The sequence below is a fragment of the Scyliorhinus canicula genome, chromosome 6, assembly GCF_902713615.1.
Source record: "Scyliorhinus canicula chromosome 6, sScyCan1.1, whole genome shotgun sequence".
In the NCBI taxonomy this organism is placed as follows: Eukaryota; Metazoa; Chordata; class Chondrichthyes; order Carcharhiniformes; family Scyliorhinidae; genus Scyliorhinus; species Scyliorhinus canicula.
The window spans coordinates 163,188,575-163,207,059 of record NC_052151.1 but is presented as its reverse complement, the minus strand read 5'-3'; the positions used below and the strand labels follow the sequence as shown (position 1 = coordinate 163,207,059).

Sequence of the window (18,485 nt, the reverse complement as noted above, 5' to 3'; positions counted from 1 at the left end):
TAAATTACAGTTGGAATGAAAACCAAACCTCACATACAAACATCTTGTTCAGCATGAATCTAACTATAGATGTTACCCTTCCAGGCACAGAAGCATTAAATTAAACGGACTTAAAACAATACTTATTTCTGATGTTTACCAATACAAATATAATTCCCCAGTGGTTCAAGACTCACCACCACCTTTAAGGGCAATTAGAAATGGGCAATAAATGATGGCTCATAGACCATGAAAAAATAAAAACCAGGCCTCAAATCAGCAACTTGGAACTACACAGTAATAAGAAAGCCTAAAATCCTCTGGTCTAAACATCAATTTTGCAGCCAAGAAAGGCAGAAGTTCTGTATTTTAATAATCCAGTGATCCTTGAAGGATGGACTTCAGCCTTCTCAGCAGTCTCATTTTCTTGCAAGGCCAAGCCTCACTCATTGACCACAGTAATGGTCAAATGTAGTCTTCCCTTGGAGTTTCTTACTAATATTGATGCAAAAAAGGTAGAAGTGGCTAATAGTGAGCAACTACAAAAGGGCATTTCTTTCCAGTGCCTTGTTGGATGTTTTGACAAACGACATGAAATTCATGCAGCCCTCAAAAGGCCTACTTCATTTTTTTGGGAGGTAGAAGCATCAACCCTGAATTTATACCCCAATCGTTTTTTTTTTTTTTAAATTGTGAAGATTTAGAAAGTATATTGTCTCAATGTTTTTTTAAAAAATTATTTCATCAGAGTTACAAAGCCAGAGCTGTAGCCATGTAAAATGGCCACCTGCAAAGGACCATGGGAATTGTGGTCAATTTGGGACACAGACAGGTACACAGCCTCTGTGTATTGTGCAAAGAAACCAGACTTGGCTGAAAATTGTATCCATTAGAGTCGATCACCATTTGTCCCAGGACAATAGAGTTTAAATCAAGGAGTTACAACAGTAGCAGACTAACCGTCGCCAACCCCCCCCCCCCCTTTATTTGGAAAGGCTGATGTGCCTGGGACAATGATAGTTAGGACCCGCCCAGCTATAGAGGTCTCCGCCCCCTAATTGGCAGAGATCGATATGGGTGACCAAAAACCCTATCGATCCATTGGACCCCAGAGTAAGGACCGCCCAAAAGGGCACGAAAGAGATGAAGGATAAAAAGCCCTGCGCACTAGAGATCGATCTCTTTTGGGACGAGCCTGTGTGCGACCAACTGCAGCCAAACAACCAAGTTTAAGGACCCGCGACCATTCCTGAAGGACGAACCCAGCTGAGACGAACCCAGCAACTTCCAAACCAACCACATGGACCCGGATAAAAAGGCCTTATCTCGCACAGTGGGGCTGGTATAGCTCACTGAGCTAAATCGCTGGCTTTTTAAAGCAGACCAAGCATGCCAGCAGCACGGTTCGATTCCCGTACCAGCCTCCCCGGACAGGCGCCAGAATGTGGCGACTAGGGGCTTTTCACAGTAACTTCATTGAAGCCTACTCGGGATAATAAGCGATTTTCATTTCATTTCAGTGCCAGTCACTAGAAGTTAAGTAAAGGTCATCTTAGTCATTAGGTGCAATTTAGTACGGACCCATGTGTGTTATTGCATAGAGATACAAGTCTTGTGTTATCAATAAACTGTGTTTTTGAACTAACATGTTGCTGGTGTGGTGATTTGGTCGATATAAGAAACAGCTTGTAGTTCACCCCAAAGTAAAGTAGGCAACAGAGCTCAAGAGTGTGGAGAGGGGCAAACCCCTAATCCAGCTCCTTACCTGCTCCAAAAATCAATTCAAATGGAATCCAATTTCTGGTCCCTACAAGAGACATACCAGATCCAGGCATTACACCTGACCTCATGCTTATCTTGACCAAAAAGGCCAAGAAGCAATCTAGATGGTTTTTAAAGATGCACAATTTTAAACTCCATCTGTCTAGTTTGTAACTATACTAATAAAGTCAGGCTTGAATAATTAAATACCTTGGGCTGAGGTCTCGATTCGGTGTTGTTCGGGAAAAACTGCCTAAACGAGCCTCTTACTTGTACCAAAGCAAGATTCCCCATCCACAATTTTTTTTAAAAATGTTTATGGGATCTGGACATTGCTGGCAAGGTCTGCATCTATTATCCTCAAAGATGGAGGGGAATTGCCATTGCTGAATCCCCATACATTAATATCCTGGTGCCAGAGGGGGGGGGGGGGGGGGGGATGGAAATAAGGGATAGGATTATCAACTCAGATCGTTGCAGTACTCAACTGAAACAGTGATTTACAAAAGCTTACAACATAGAACGTAGCCTCACATCATGGAAGGAAACCAAATTTAAACTTCAGTACTTACAAAAAAAAAGGGCAGCACGGTAGCATTGTGGATAGCACAATCGCTTCACAGCTCCAAGGTCCCAGGTTCGATTCCGGCTTGGGTCACTGTCTGTGCGGAGTCTGCACATCCTCCCAGTGTGTGTGTGGGTTTCCTCAGGGTGCTCCGGTTTCCTCCCACAGTCCAAAGATGTGCAGGTTAGGTGGACTGGCCATGATAAATTGCCCTTAGTGTTGGGTGGGGTTACTGGGTTAGGGTGTAGGTGTTAACCTTGGGTAGGGTGCTCTTTCCAGGAGCCGGTGCAGACTCGATGGGCCGAATGGCCTCCTTCTGCACTGTAAATTCTATGTAAAAGGTGGCTATACTTTCTAGGTTAAGTACATGCTGCTATGCATCCCCATCTGAGGATCATAGATTCCAGAACCCCCAAGCAGAGCGCTATAGCATTTTTAGGCTCATGATTGGGATGAGGGCTCCATAGTTGTCCAAAGCGGTGTCTCAAACTTTTGAGATTGGACTAAATCCAAGCTTTGGACAACTCACATTCTGGATTTCCTAAAGGTGACAGAGGGGGTTTCCCCGCTCCAACCCCCCCAGTCAGCAATCCTGATCAGGCAGAGAATCCCACTCCAGTCTACAAACAGGATCGGTGCTGGGTGGCAGACCCATCCAGAGTCTACGGTCCTGCCTCACCCCTCCTGCCATTGCAGGCTTCCCACCCTGCGGCAGTGGGAACATACAAACAGCTCATATATATTCACCTGAACGCGATTAACGGACTAGAAGCCAGGCATCAGAGTAAATGGCGCTGCAAAACAGTGATACCAGGCATACATCATTCAGCAATAGGTTTCTTTTTTAAACTAGCAATAGACACTGCAAATAGAATGATAAAAATATGAATTTTCACTGGTGGTAAATCTAGCTTATGACATTGCAAGTTAAGGCTTTTCCTTCACTTGTGTGGATGCAAGACAAACCAACCATGCAATAACAATGCACAAGGTACCAAAAACAGGAATTAACCAAACATTTTTCAATTTTGAATGCTCTACTATGCATTCTTAGCTTGATAAATATCTGGAAGATTTTGAAACTTGATAAACATCCAAAGCTTTTGAAACAACTGCATTCTCTCAAGGAATAACAGCTCTGCAAAATTAATATGAAGTATTCCTCTACATCCCACAATCTGCATGCTAATACAATGAAATGTAGAACTGACCACTAAATCTCCTACAGTTAACATTCAAGCTTCTGACATTCATCTCCATTTATTTGACGGTGTTGAGAAGCAACAGTTGCCATTTGCTGCAAAATAAGATGGTCAATTTCTGACAAATACAAGGCAACATTAAAACTCAACAAATAAAAAATTACAAATTTTAGAACACTTCTACTCTTCTGACAACCAACACATGACTAATTGTGCCTGAGAGTCATAAAATACTTTTAAATAAACATTTTATTGAGGCATTTTCTTTGGCATTTTAACAACAACAGAATCAACAATATAAATAAGAGAGATATATACATAGTGCTAATTCCACCACCCTCTCCCGCAGGTCTTGCCACTACTTGCTCCCCATACGTACACTAGTCTAGACCCCCCCCCCCCCCCCCCCTCGCTGCTGACGATTAGTTCTCTGCGAGGAAGTCGACGAATGGTTGCCACCTCCGCGCAAACCCCAGCTGAGACCCTCTCATGGCGAACTTAATTTTCTCCAGGCAGAGGAAGCCTGCCATGTCTGAAAGCCAGGTCTCCAATTTCGGGGGCTTGGAGTCCCTCCACGTCAGCAATATTCGCCTCCGGGCTACCAGGGAAACAAAGGCCAGAACGTCTGCCTCTTTCTCCTCCTGAATTCCCGGGTCCTGTGATACCCCAACAATCGCCACCTCCGGCTCAATGCCACCCTCGTATTTAATACCATGGACATGGTGTCAGCAAACCCCTACCAAAATCCCCTCAGTTTTGGACATGCCCAGAACACGGGGACATGGTTCACTGGACCCGAGCACACTTCGCATACCTGTCCTCCACCCCAAAGAATCTGCTCATCCGGGCCACCGTCAGGCTGGATCAGGCGGCGCCTGGCACATGTTGCGGTAGCATTGACCCTTACTAGCGCGTCTGTTGAAAGGCCCTCCCCCCATCTCCGCCTCCTGCGTCTCCTATGAACCCATAAGCTCTTCATATATCCAAGATGCTCCCCTCCCCTATCCATCCTCTAGAGACCACCCTGTCCCAAATCCCCCTCAACAGGAGTGGGAAGGTTGGTATCTGCCTCCGCAAAAAGTCCCGTACCTGTCAATATCAGTTTGTTTCTTCCACCCAGTTCAAACTTCTCCTCCAGCGCCCTCATACTCGGGAAGCTACTTCCCAAGTCCCACATCCTCTGCCAAATACGGACCCCCCTATCCATCCTCCCTGGGGCAAACCTGATTGTTGCAGATTGGGACCATACCAATGCTCCTCTGTTCCCCCATGCCTCCTCCACTGCCCCCAGATTCAGGGCCGCTACCATAACCAGACCGTACCGCGCTGGCGGGAACGGCAGGTGCTTCGTCACCAGTACCCCTAAACGAACCCGCCTCCATGAGCACCCATGCCGGCTGCCCCCCACCCCCCCCAATGTCTGTGCTAGCCGCCCAATAGTAATTACTGAAATTCGGCAGCGCCAGTCCACCGTCTCCCCAATTCCGCTCGAGCATTGCCCTCTTCACCCGTGGGGGCTTACCCCCAGCAAAAGCCCACAATAATCTTATTCTTAATAATTTGCTTAACAAAAGACTGCGGGGAGGCACTGGAACACGAAGAGAAACCTTGGGAGGACAGTCATTTTTACCAACTGCACCCTACCCGCCAGAGACAACGGGAGGGCATCCCATCTCCGGAAATCCTCCTTCATCTGGTCCACCAACCGGGCCAGGTTCAATTTGTGTAGCTTGTCCCAATCCCTCGCCACCTGAACACCCAAAACTGTCCCCTACCACTCTGAACGGCAGTTCCCCTAATCGCCTCTCCTGAACCACAAACAATTCAATCTTCCCCATATTAAGCTTGTACTCCGAAAACCGGCCGAATTCCCCCAGGATTCCCAAAATTTCCCCCATCCCCTCCATTGGGTCGGAGACATATGCATATAAATGAGACTCTGTGCTCCATCCAACCAAACCAACCCCTTGAGGCCCTGAGCATTTGCCAGCAGCTCTATCGTAAGCGCAAACAGCAGGCAGAAATATTCCATCGCAGCCATCACTTTAGCTTTCCTGCCTTCCAGGAGCATTATAATCACATTGAGCAACCTTCTTGCATTGACCCCCAGCTGCCTACCCTTAAACCCCGTCTGGTCCTCCCCCATAACGTCCGGTACTCAGTCCTCAATCCTAGAGGCCAGAATTTTGGCATCCACATTTAACAAGGATGTCGGCCTATAAGAGCCGCACAGCTCTGGGTCCTTGTCCCTTTGCAAAATGCGCTAAATCATGGCCTGTGACATCGTCAGGGGTAAAACCTCTCTTTCCTTGGCCTCGTACTTTCAGTAGTACCAGCCCCAATATTCCGGAGAACTTTTTTTATAGAACTCGACTGGGTACCCGTCCGACCCCGGGGCCTTCCCAGACTGCATGGCCTTCAAGCCCTCCACTATCTCCTCCAGCCTGACCGGGTCCCCCAGCCCTTTTACCAGCTCCCCATCCACCTTCGGGAAAATCAGCCCACCCAAGAAGTGCCTTATCCCCTCTGGCCCTCGAGGGGGTTCCGATCTATACAACCTACTATAAAAGTCCCAAAAGGTCTTGCTCACTCAGAGTCCCCAACTAAGTTCCCCTCCCCGACAACCACTTTTCCCATTTTCCTAGCTGCCTCCCTCCCGGAGCTGCAAGCATCCTACTGGCCTTTTCCCCCCCCGTGCTTGTAGATCACTCCCTTCACCTTCCCGAGCTGCTCCACTGCCCTTCCTGTAGTTAAACCAAATTCTGCCTGCAGCCTCAGTCTTTCCCCGAATAGCCCCGCCTCTGGAGCCTCCACATATCTCCGATCCAGTGGTAGGATCTCTCTTACCAGTCGGTCCGTTCCGAGCTTGGATCGAGATCAGCTCTCTCTCTCACCACTGCCTTCAGCGCTTCCCAGACCACCACTGCGGAGACCTCCCCTCTGTCGTTTACCTGCAGTTAGTTCAGCATGCACTTCCTCCTCAACCTCTCGCAGACCGCTTCATCTGCCAATAGTCCCACATCCAATCTCCATTGCGGGCACTGCTTACTATCCATACTGACCTGCAGATCCACCCAGTGCGGAGCATAATCTGAGATCGTAATCACCGAATAACCCGTGCCCACCACCCCTGCCAAGAGGGTACTGCCCACAAAAAAGAAATCCAGGAATACACCTTGTGAACATGGGAGAAATTCATTCGCTCTCAGCTGCCTAAATCTCCACGGATCCAACCCCCCTCCTCCCATCTGCTCCATAAACCCTTTCAGCTCCTTTGCCATTGCTGGCACCTTGCCCGTTCTCAAACATGACTGGTCAAGGCCTGGATCAATAACAGTGTTGAAATCCCCACCCATAATCCAGGTCCGGAATCTTCCCCAGTACCCTCTTTAGAAAATCCCCATCGTCCCAATTTGGCACGTGTACGTTGACCATGCCACTAACCAGGATATAAAACACACGCGCACAAGATTCTTCCCCCCCCCCCCCCAAAAAACATTCCAAGGGGGAAGAGATGAAAAACAAATAAACAAAAACCCAGAGAAAAACAGAAAAAGAAAAAGAAAGGGCCCGATATAGGCCAACATATTGTCAGAGTCCAAAAGTTCTCAAGCTCCCACCAATCCTTTTCTTTTTGCATAGTCCAAAGCCTCATCAGAAGACTCAAAATAATTATGTTGGTCTTCGTGCGTAACACACAGGCACACCGGATACAGCAGACCAAACTTCACCTGCTTCTGAAAAGGAAAAAAAAAAAGTGCCTTAACTTGATTGAAGCCTGTCCTCTTCCTCGCCACCTCCATACTCAGGTCCTGGTTCACCCGCAGGATGCTATTCTCCCATTTGCAACTCCACGTGTGCTTGGCCCACCGTAGTATACATTCCTTGTCCAGGAAGCTGTGGAATCATACCACCAACCTGTGGAATCACCACCATCGTCCTCAGAGGGTCCCCTGCCCATGGCTTCCTGGCAAGCGCCCGATATGCCCTGTCCACCTCCAGCGGTCAGGGGAATGCCCCCTCACCCAGCAGCTTTTCAAACATACCCGCCACCTATGCTCCAGCATCTGCTCCCTCAGGAAGCCCGACAATTCTTAGATTCTGTTGGCGGGACCAGTTCTCAAGGCCTTCCACTTTCTTCAAGAGCCTTTTCTGCTGTTCTCAAAGCATCCCCATCTCCACAGCTGTTTGGTGCTCCTCTTGTTCCAGCAGCACCTTCTGAATCGCCCAGTCCTGGGCGTCCAGTCTGCTTTCCAGGCGATCAATTGACTCTCCTTGATCAGGTACAGGCATTCCTCCTTGTGTCTGGCAAAGCCATCCTGAATGACCTGTATCACTGGGCCCGCTGCACTGCTACCCCAGGGGTCCGTCTCTCGGCCATACTGTCTCCTGTTACAGCTTCAACACCGCTCGCTACTGGCTTCTTGTTTCTGCCCTTTCGCACACTTCCGATCCTTTTTTCCATAAACCAATGCAAGGAAACAGTGCCTAGCAACCTCAGCCTACAAATTTTCCGATTAAAACCGAAGAAAAGTTCAGGGGAAAAGGTCCAAAAGTCCAACCAGAGCAAGAGCATAAAACACTTTAAACAAAATGGAGGACCTCATATGATCATGTCAAAGACTTAATGAAATACATAAGAGTTCTCCAAACAAAAAGGGCAAGTATCCAAAGTCCTGAAGCTCTTTTTCACCTACGCTAGACCCATGGCCAGTGATTTTTGTCAGATTCTGAAGCAAACCTACTAGAAGGCCCTCAGTTTACTTGTTACACACACCCCCATCTCCACAACTACCCCCATACATTCTCCACCACAAATCCCCATTGGTGCCAGGATGGATTTCTTTTTACAGGACTCTCCTGGGGATACTCCCTCCTCAATCACCAACAGAGTTGTGCCCATCAGCCAACGTGCTAGCCTCTTCCATCACCATCCCTTGGTGCAGTCTGTCCAAATAGCTGGACAAATCCCCAGGTTGCAGCCAGGATAGAATAGCTCTGGGAGTCTTGATATTGACTCAGGGGTCCCATGAAGTCTCATGGCATCAGGTCAAAAAGACAATCAAGCAAATCTCCTGATTACCACCCAAAACACAGAAACAGCAGAATCTCTCTGGCCATTGTCAAAAGTGGCTCGGGCACACCTCACAAGAACACTGATTGAATCCTGATTTCACCCGAGGAAGGAGCTGTGCTCCGGAAGCTAGTGATTCAAAACAAACATGTTGGACTTTAACCTTGTGTTGTAAGGCTTCTTACTGTGCCCACCCCAGTCCAACACAGGCATCTCAACATCATGAATCCTGAAAGGCAAAGCTCCAGAAAGAAAAAACTGGATGTCATCATCACCCCCTCTACCTGTTAGAGACACCTGTGTTTGTGACAGCACTGCTAGTGGCGAGCAGATCATACAAATCCTTGCAGAGACTAGGTCCCGGATACTCTTTGATTTGACAAAAAGAGTCATCCAGACTGGAAACATTGGTTCGCTTATCTCTCCCCAGACGCTGTCAGACCTGCTGAGATTGTCCAACATTTTCGGTTTTTGTCCCAGATACAGCAGGGAGAGGTGCAGCTTGGCACACAACATCAGCTGAAGGGAAGTAACCTGGATTGGATGGGGCCTCACCACCAAAGGATTTTCTTGCTGCAGTTGAAGAAACAACAATCTACCCAATGGGAAGTTGGCAGAGCTCCTCCTGCACTGAGGTTTGGGAGGCCGAGCAGGTAGGTGACTCCAGGGCGGATTGACATGACTGAGGCTGGCAGAAAGTGACCCACACCAACCCTCACGGGATTAACCTTTCTCCCCCCGCAGGATACGAAACACGCCGACTGTAGGTAGGCCACTTGCAACCATGGCCGAAGCACGACAGAAAGTCAAAAATATAAAAACAAAAACAAGCAACACAAGGGGAGGGGACATAAAAAAAAGACACATCTATCCGAAAAACAAAACGGACAGGGAAGGAGGCAGGAGACAAGACACCGAAGCAAAACGAAAGACAACTTTAAGCTCGTGTTTCTGATGAGATGGGGAAGGATGATCGCCATTGGGACTGATTAGGGCTGACAGGCCGCTCTGGTTTCTGCGAGCACTCACTGTCCGCTCAGCTGCTGCTTCCCCTGGCGGTGGCGGGGGCGGCTGTCCGCTCCATCCTCATCCACCTCCCGTTTCCAGCCGTCCTCGGATTTCACCCAGCACCCTCCCGGGGATCGCCAGTCCTGCCCTAAGAACGGCATGCTCCCTCCCTCGGGAGAGCGGCGGCCGGGCAGCCCGCACCCCGCTTCAAAGTGAACCGGCCGGCCGCATGCAGCCGCACCCCGGCCGTTCGTCGGCGGTTGCAATTGGAACGCGCGCACGCCCGCTGCCTCTATTTACAAACAGCCTCCCTCCGCCTTTATTGACGGAAGCCCAACAGCACCGTCAGCTGTCGAGCCGCAAGCCCCGCCCCCCAGCGTCGCAAGCCCCGCCCCCATCGCCGCGCGCCTTGTCCTGTCCAATTTGCTGTCTCTGTCGGCTCCCGCCCCCCCCCCCCCCAGTTTGAGCTCTCATTGGTGTATTGAATAGTCAATCATTGAGGAGCGCTGGGGTGACTGCTGTTCCGTGTGTTGCTAGGCTTCCTTCTGCTCTCACAGATGACTTTTGTTCCCCCCCTCCCTCTTCCATCTTTCTTCAGCGTGTGACAGCTGCAGAGCCCAGTTTGCGGAAGAAATCATTTCAAAATGATTTGGGTTCTATATTATTATAACGAGCATATGTATGTATCCTACGTGTAGAAGTGCACATTCTACACTTTACAACTGGTTCGTGATGCAGAACAAAGGCTAAGGTTTAATTTCCCTACAGTCTGAGGTTATTCATGAGGTTATTCTCAACCTTCCCCCTCGCCTGAGGTGCTGTGACCCTCAGGTTAAATCATCAGCAGTCACCTCTCCCCTGTGGTGATTGTAGATTGTAGAACAACAAAAATCACAAGAAGCACTGCAGAAACAAGAACAACAGCAACAACAAAAACTACAAGCACAATGACAAAAACTACAAGAAGAACAACAAAAACCACAAGAAGCAGAGCAGAAACAAGAACGACACCGAAAACAACAAAGACAGAAACAACAACAATGAAACTATGACTTATACAAAATGGTACAACTCTGCACATAAAGGACAATGCCACAGCACACTGCAAAACAATGACAAGACTACAAACATGCCATGGGATGACAGCTAATCGCACAAACTCACATTTGCTCCAGAACAAGCAAGCACACCAGTTTTCAAGGCAGATGACATACTAAATCGATACCACAAGCACAGAAAAAAGTCCATGTCAGTCAACATCAGTGGTTCGACCATGCAAACACCTCGGGATGACGTATTGGTTACTTAAAATAACAAGAACACCGACAACATTCACAACGGAGTTGCAATATCAATATCACCACGTCAACAACGAAAAAGAAAAAACTCAATGAACAAATTCATCAAGTCTGGACTCATAAATGTTTTTATTAAGGTTGGACTCATAAATACAAATTGGCTTTATAAAACATGCAATAGCACCATCACTTGTATAGATACACATATTGTAAGTAATCTAACTGTTTTGTACAATTTTCTTTAACGATGTACAGAAAATCTGTAAAGATAAAAAGGTGGGTGTGGTGATTGTAGATCTGTGTAGATGCAATACAACTGAGCAAGCACTAGAGGGAGCATGGGAGAGCTATGAATACAGAGGGACAGGAAGTGAGGGCAGACTTCACAGAAAGGGGAACTGGGAGCAAGACACACAGGCAGGCAGCATTTGAGGTAGTTGTAAGTTAAGCTCTGAAGACAGAACAAATTCACAATAAAGCATCTACCCCAGCTTTGAGACTACGAGCTTTATTAAGACACAAGGAACAACACAATCACTAGCAGTCAGCTCTCCCCCTCAAAGAGGAAAGCAGCCTATGGTCTCTGGGACGATGGCGATGTTACTACACTTACGCACATAATTGTCTTACCATACATGTTCCCAGGATGGTTTTGGGGCTCCTCGTGCATAAATCACAAAAAGCTAGAATGCAAGTTCAGCAGGTAAATGGGACGGAAAACGTGATGTTGGCCTTTATTTCAAAGGAAATGGAGTATAAAAATAGGGAAATCCTTCAAAATCTATGCAAGGCACTAGTTTGATCACAGCAAGATACTGTGAACAGTTTTGGTTCCCTTATCTAAAGAAAGATGTACCGCATTGGAGGCAGTGCAGAGTAGCTTCACTAGGATGATCCCGGATATGGAGGGATTTTCTCATGAGGAGAGGTTACATAGGTTGGGCCTGTACTCAATGGAGTTTAGAAGAATAAGAGGTGAAGTTATTGAGACAGGATTCTCAGGGGGCTTGACAGGATAGAAGCTAAGAGGATGTTTCCTCTTGTGGGAGAGTCTAGGATCAGAGGGCACAATCTCAGAGTCAGGTGTCACCATTTAAGACAGTGATAAGGGGGAATTTCCTCTCAGAGGGAGTGAATCTGGAATCCTTTACCACAGAGCTGTAGAGGCTGGGTCATTAAGTATGTTCAAGGCTGAGATGGATAGATATTTGATCAGTAAAGGGAATCAAGGGTTGTGGGCACAAGGTAGAAAAGTGAAGTTGAAGATTATATCAGATCAGCCATGATTTAATTGAATAGGGGAGCAGAGCTGGTGGGTCAAGCGGCCTACTTCTGCTCCTTCATCTGGTTCAGTCTTGTTCCAGCGTGAGAAATTATACGATTTACAATCTGGACTTTGTGACAAAAGTTTTTTTTTTAGTTTCAGTGTGTGCGAGAGGCACTCAAACCTTCAAAGGATACAGGTGCAAACTAGGTTATGAAAATCAACCTGAGAAAGTGCTCAAACGAACCGTGAATTGTGTAAAAATGAAAGTGCCCCTGCTGCAGCAATAAGCGTGCAGTCCAAACCCTCTATGAACTGGGAAGAGGCCAGTGGTGTTTGGAGATGTCTTGAGAATTTCAAACAATGTTGCAAATTAACATTCAACAGTTTCCTGAAGGGTGCTAATGATAAGCTAAAGATCAGCCACATCCTTTTATGGGCAGGAGAGGAAGAGTTAGACCTTTGTAGTAGTTGGGAAATAGTTGAGGACAACAGTAAAATCCCAGACAAAATTTTTGAGGATTTCAGCACACTTCTCCAGCCAATAAGTCAAACCATCGGATCCACCAATATGAATTTCATGGCCTGAAGCAGGAATGAAGTGAGCCTGCTGACACTTTCCTAATGAAATTGAGGAATATAGTCCGCAAGTGTGAAAAAAGAAGTTGAAAGGCTGTCAGATGAGCTCATTTGTACATCCTGATGTACAAAAAACACAAATTTGGAACGGACAATATAGAAACCCTACAGTTCAGAAGATCTTTCTGCCCATCGAGTATGCACCGACCCTTCGAAAGAGCACTCTACCTTGACCCACTACCCCGCCCTAACCCCATAACCACACACATTGAGCATGCCAATCTACCTAACCTGCATATCTTTTGGACTGTGGGAGGAAACCAGAGTACTCGGAGGAAACCCATGCAGACGGGGAGAATGTGCAAACTGCTGACAGACTTGTTGCTCTATTTATTTATCTCAGTAAACCACAATCCTTCCCCTTATATCGATCAAATGACCACAAAACCAGTTAGTTAGTTCAAAACATGGTTTATTTACATACACAAGAGTTATCTCAACATGCAAACACAATATCTACTGTGAGTTATACTACACCTATCAGCTACAATAACCTACACTTAACATCAGGGTGACCGGCACTGTGCAAATGGATAAAGGCCTTTATCTGGATTTCACTTGGCTGGTTCGAAGAAAGTGGCTCTGTCTCTGCTGGGCTCAGCTATCAGGTAGAGATTGTTGGTCTTGAACTTAGCTGGCTGTTCCTGCTGCAATTGGGTTAGGCACAGGCCGGATCCAAGAGAGACAGAACACATGGCTGTGCTCTCCTTTATCCCCCTGGGATTCCACGCTCTTTGGGGCGGTCCTTAACCTTGGACCCAATAGTTCGACAGGGCTCTGATAACTCTCTTCGATTTTGGCCAATAAAGGGGCGGGTGCCTTGGTAGCTGGGTGGGTTCTTAGCGGTCATTGACCTTGGAAGTTGTGCTTTCTGAGCAAGGGGAGTGCCGCCGATCAGTCTGTGACTGTACCGGTTGCTTGATTGGAGTTCTATTTTCCTGGAAAAATGGGCCATTAAAATGTAAACGAGCGGGGTTTCAGTCAGGTCTGGTTACCTGTGTTTTAGATACACATAGGCTGTGTATCTGTCGGAGTCCTGGGTTGGCCATAATCTCCATGGTCCTTTGCAGGTGGCAATCTTAGATGGCTACAGACTATCACCCAAGGCCGGAATAAAACGCGGGTCCCTGATGCTGTGAGACAACAGTGCAACACTGTGCCACCATGCAGCCCACATGGTCACTGTTTACATCTCAAGCTGTTGGCACTGCAAGAGCACATGGAGCCAAGAGTGCACAGATAAATGCATTGACTATCTAAACAACTAGCTTTCAGTTAATTCAAGGGATAGGCAGCAGGGCTGATGCGGTGAAATTGCAACACAAGAATGCACACCGGACTGATGGAAAGATGTGCAAGAGTTATGGATGACCACATGAATTCACAGACAGAATCATAGAATCATTGAATTTACAGTGCAGAAGGAGGCCATTCAGCCCATCGAGTCTGCACCTGCCCTTGGAAAGAGAACCCTACCTAAGCCCACACCTCCACCCTATCCCCGTAACCCCATAATCCAGTGACCCCACCTAACCTTTTTGGACACTAAGGGAAATTTAGCATGGCCAATCCACCTAACCTGCACATCTTTGGACAGTGGTTGGAAACTGGAGCACCCGGAGGAAACCCATGCAGACACGGGGAGAAAGTGCAAACTCCACACAGACAGTGACCCAAGCTGGGAATCGAACCTGGGACTCTGGATCTGTGAAGCAACTGTGCTACCACTGTGCTACCGTGCCCCCCCCCCCCTCCCCCATATGTTCTGCATATGGATCAAACTTCATAGCTTGTGGAAAGCCTGATTACTGGGAAAAGATGTGGAAGACAAAGAGCTGAAGGTAAAGGAATTTACAGAGGCAGAGCAAGAGTGCAAATAGGAAAAAAACAAACAAAAACATCCTTGTCCTGTGTGACAATTGGAAGATTATAAATGTAGTGGGCAATTTAAGGGTTAAACGCCTGGGGTTAATGTGGTTTGACTGGGGAAGTCCCTGATCAGTTAATTATTTTCAGCCTGCAAAGATGCAGTTTTTTAAAATCTTGAGATGAGGTCAGTGCTGGGTGGTGCTGAGAGAGAGACCCAGAGCCATCTCAAAGAATTAGAAGTTTTAAATGTGTTGGGAGAAAACTGAAAGGAAGTACGCTCTGATCTGGCAACCCTTGTGTGACCAGTAGAGAGGCCGTTTTCTTACCCAGTGAGATAGATTTTAAAGTGATCATATTTAAAAGTAGAACAGCCTTGTCTGGAGATAAGGAAAAGGCTGAAACAGTCCAGTTGAAACAGCTATTTGAAGACATTCAGAAAGAGCCTAAAGGGGTTTTCACAAGGGCCATGATTTGTTTTGGATCACTTCAGGCCAATCTTGTTTAAGCTGAATTGAGAGCAGTATGTTTATTTTCTTGTTGTTTCAGGGAAATGGAGTATTAAGGTGAAATTGTATGCTGTTTGTTTTGGATTTGAAGTTATTGTGATTCATATTAAAGTTATGTTTTAAAAATAACCAAGCCGCATTTCTTCATCCAATCATTCCAGCAACTAATCATTCTTTCTGCACAGTCTTACAAATTAAAATAAAATATTTTGCTTTTGGTCCCGTATCCTTGCCACCGTTGGGGTCTGGTCGGAGATCGTAATATCTGGAAGATTACAGTCAGTTTGAGACACAATAGACACAGAAACCACACACTTAAATGTTTGGTTACAACAGTTCACAAAGAAAACATTTGCACAACCATTGAGATCAGAGGAAGGTGAGAGATAAACCTACAACCATAAATCTGAAGCTTGATACTGGACACAGAGCAACATCACCCACTCAAGCTTTCCAGAATATCTTTCCAGAAACTTTGAAAGAGAACAGTTCAAGAAAGCAGCTCGCTGCCACATTCTCAAGGGCAATTAGGGAGCGGCCTAGCCAGAGATGCCCTCATCCCATGAACAAAGAAAATAAATGGTTATCCAAAGAAAGATACTCTGAAGCCAAGCACCTTCATGCTAATGGCATACAGGGGGAACTCAGATTCAAAATCTGAGAGCCCAGCTCAGAACGATACACAAAGAAAATGCCATAAACTGTACGTTCTTAAACAAATGGTCCTACTATCATGGAGTTGAACAGTTGTGAAGAACTGCAGTTGATCTCAGTAAACTATGAGCTGAAGGAGGTATCACAGAAGGTTGAAGGTAGTGAACCCAATTAAATGCATCCTTCAATCAGAAGAAATAAAGATATAAATGTGTCCAGAGTGTTTGATGAGATGGTTGGATACTTTGAAGATCATCATTAATCCAGGGGAAAAAAAACAGTGATTCCTCCCCGAGTAAAGTACCAATAAAGCTAAAAGAAAATCTTGAAGGAGAGCTCCAAGAGAAGGAAGAAAATAAAGTGATTGCCAGATTTTTTTTTACATAGAGGGTAATGGGTGCCTGGAACTCGCTGCCAGAGGAAGTGGTGGAAGCTTGGACGATAGTGACGTTTAAGGGGCATCTTGACAAATACATGTATAGGATGGGTATAGAGGGATACGGACCCCGGAAGTGCAGAAGATTTTAGTTTAGACAGGCAGCATGGTCGGCGCAGGCTTGGAGGGCCGAAGGGCCTGTACTTTTCTTTGTTCTTTGTTCTTCAGATTCACAGACCCGACTGATTGGGTAAATTCCATCAAAATGAGGGAGAATTCAAAAGGATGGTTATGAGGTTACCTGGATCTCAAAGTTCTTAATAAGGCAATCAAGAATGATCACCACTTGACTCCAACACTGGGAGGGATCACCCCTGCACTGGCAGGGACAATGGTTTTCAGTGACCTTGATGCCACAAGTGGCTGCTGGAATGTGAAGCTTGATATGGAGCATTCACTGTTGACAACATTCAACACAGCCTTTGGATGGTACAGATTCCTAAGTTTACCTTTTCGCTTTTAAAAGAGCCAGTATGTGTTCCAACAGAAAGTAGACAAGATATGCAGGGGAAGCAAAGGAGCAATGGGCTTAGCTGATGTGATCTGTTGTTAAAAAAAGATCATGACTACTATCTACATGAAGCCATGGAGATAACAAGGAAAGCTGTAATCAAGCTTTTTGCGGGCATGCACTGTGAAGGTGATACCATGCCAATTCATTTGAATTGACTCAAACAAAATCCTGAAAATAAATCACAGGTACAGAGATGTAAGTTCAAAGGCACAGATAAATGCTGAGACGTTTCCTTGGCTTGATCTAATAGATGAGCTGTTTAATATCTCACATGTCTGAGCACACAACAAACCTGATGTGTTATCTATGTTGGTCTAACATTGACTGGAATTGGATGCAGTAAATCGAGAAACAGGCTTCCGACACAGGAGATGGTCCAACACTGTTTTATTGAACCTGCTGATTGCTGTACATAATCTGCTGTGGGTTGACACTCTATTAACCTAACTGATAACCTCCTACTGGCTTGACCAGACTAGCTCTCTATCACATGGTGATAATGTTCATTGGCCTGTGCACTGTGACTATCTCCCTAGCCATGTCCTGTGAGAGAGGGAGAGCCTTAATGCCCTGTGGGCTTTATAGTGGTGGTGTCCTGTTTGGTGATTGGTTGTTCTGTGTCATGTGTGTTCATTGGTTGTCCTGTGTGTCAATCACTGCCCGTCTGCATCTCATGAGATACATGAGTGGATATTATGACATCTCCCCCTTTAAAAATAAATTTTGGAACGTGGCTGTATATGCATGCATAACTATGCACAAGTGGGGAATGAATGAACATATGTACATGGGAAGGTGACTATCGTACAGACACAGAGCAAACTGAACAAAATTTACAAGATTTAAGTCGATAGATTCAGTCTTTGTGGTGGGCGACGAATTCTTGTCGATCACCGCAGAGGTGGAGGGGGGACGCCGGCACCTGGACAGGCAGGATGGCTGCCATCGCGGTGGCCTTGTGGACAGATGGGATCGCTGCCAGAACGGTGGACTCATGGTGCAAGACGTGCGAAGGAGGCATGATGACATGCGGGGGAAGTGCAGTTGGGTGATGGGCAGGGAACTTTACGCAGCGCCCTCCTGTTGCGCCGTAAAATGGAGCAATCAGCCATTTGGACAATGAAAGACCTGGGAGCAGCCTGTCTGACAACAACAGCTGAGGCTGACCAACCTCCCTCAGGCAGCTGAATGCGAACAACATCGTCTGGAGCCAGCGCAGGCAGATTCGTGGCATGAACGTGATCTTTTGCAGGTCCCTGGATCGCTGCACCTTCTGCAGCACCATCAGGTGGTCAAGGTCTGGAACATGGATGGCTGGAACAGTCGTCCTCAGGTTGCGGTTCATGAGCAACTGCGCCGGAGACAAACCAGTCGACAGAGGGGTTGCCCTGTATACCAATAGCACCAGGTTGAATTCCGAGGCTGGGTCTGCAGCCTTGCACAGCAACCGCTTGACAATATGGACCCCTTTCTCGGCCTTCCCGTTTGATTGCGGGTAATGGGGACTGGATGTGATATGATTAAAGTGGTAGGATCGTGCAAAGTCGGACCACTCTTGGCTGTAGAAACATGGACCATTGTCACTCATTACCGTGAGTTGTATCCCATACCTGGCAAATGTCTCTTTGCAAGCTTTGATGACGGACTCGGACTTGGCAATGTCCTGGCTAATGCCAGGTCAGTAAACTGCCTGCCGAGCTCTGCGTCGACATTTCT

General features: G+C 46.8%; 1 protein-coding gene across 6 annotated transcripts in view; it reads right to left on the bottom strand.

Annotated features, from left to right (window-relative positions):
* The window catches only part of fbxo25 (F-box protein 25), a 73,545-nt gene extending 63,622 nt beyond the window's left edge, over nt 1–9,923 (bottom strand). For 4 of the 6 annotated variants that reach the window (XM_038800386.1, XM_038800385.1, XM_038800383.1 and 1 more), the window contains exon 1: nt 9,611–9,920. In XM_038800386.1, coding sequence (XP_038656314.1) covers nt 9,611–9,750 — 140 coding nt within the window. In that variant the 5' untranslated portion in view covers nt 9,751–9,920. Of the gene's footprint in view, nt 1–9,610 lie in introns of all 6 variants that reach the window. The other 2 variants (XM_038800387.1, XM_038800389.1) reach the window with 2 other exon arrangements.
* Nucleotides 9,924–18,485: the final 8,562 nt, after the last annotated feature.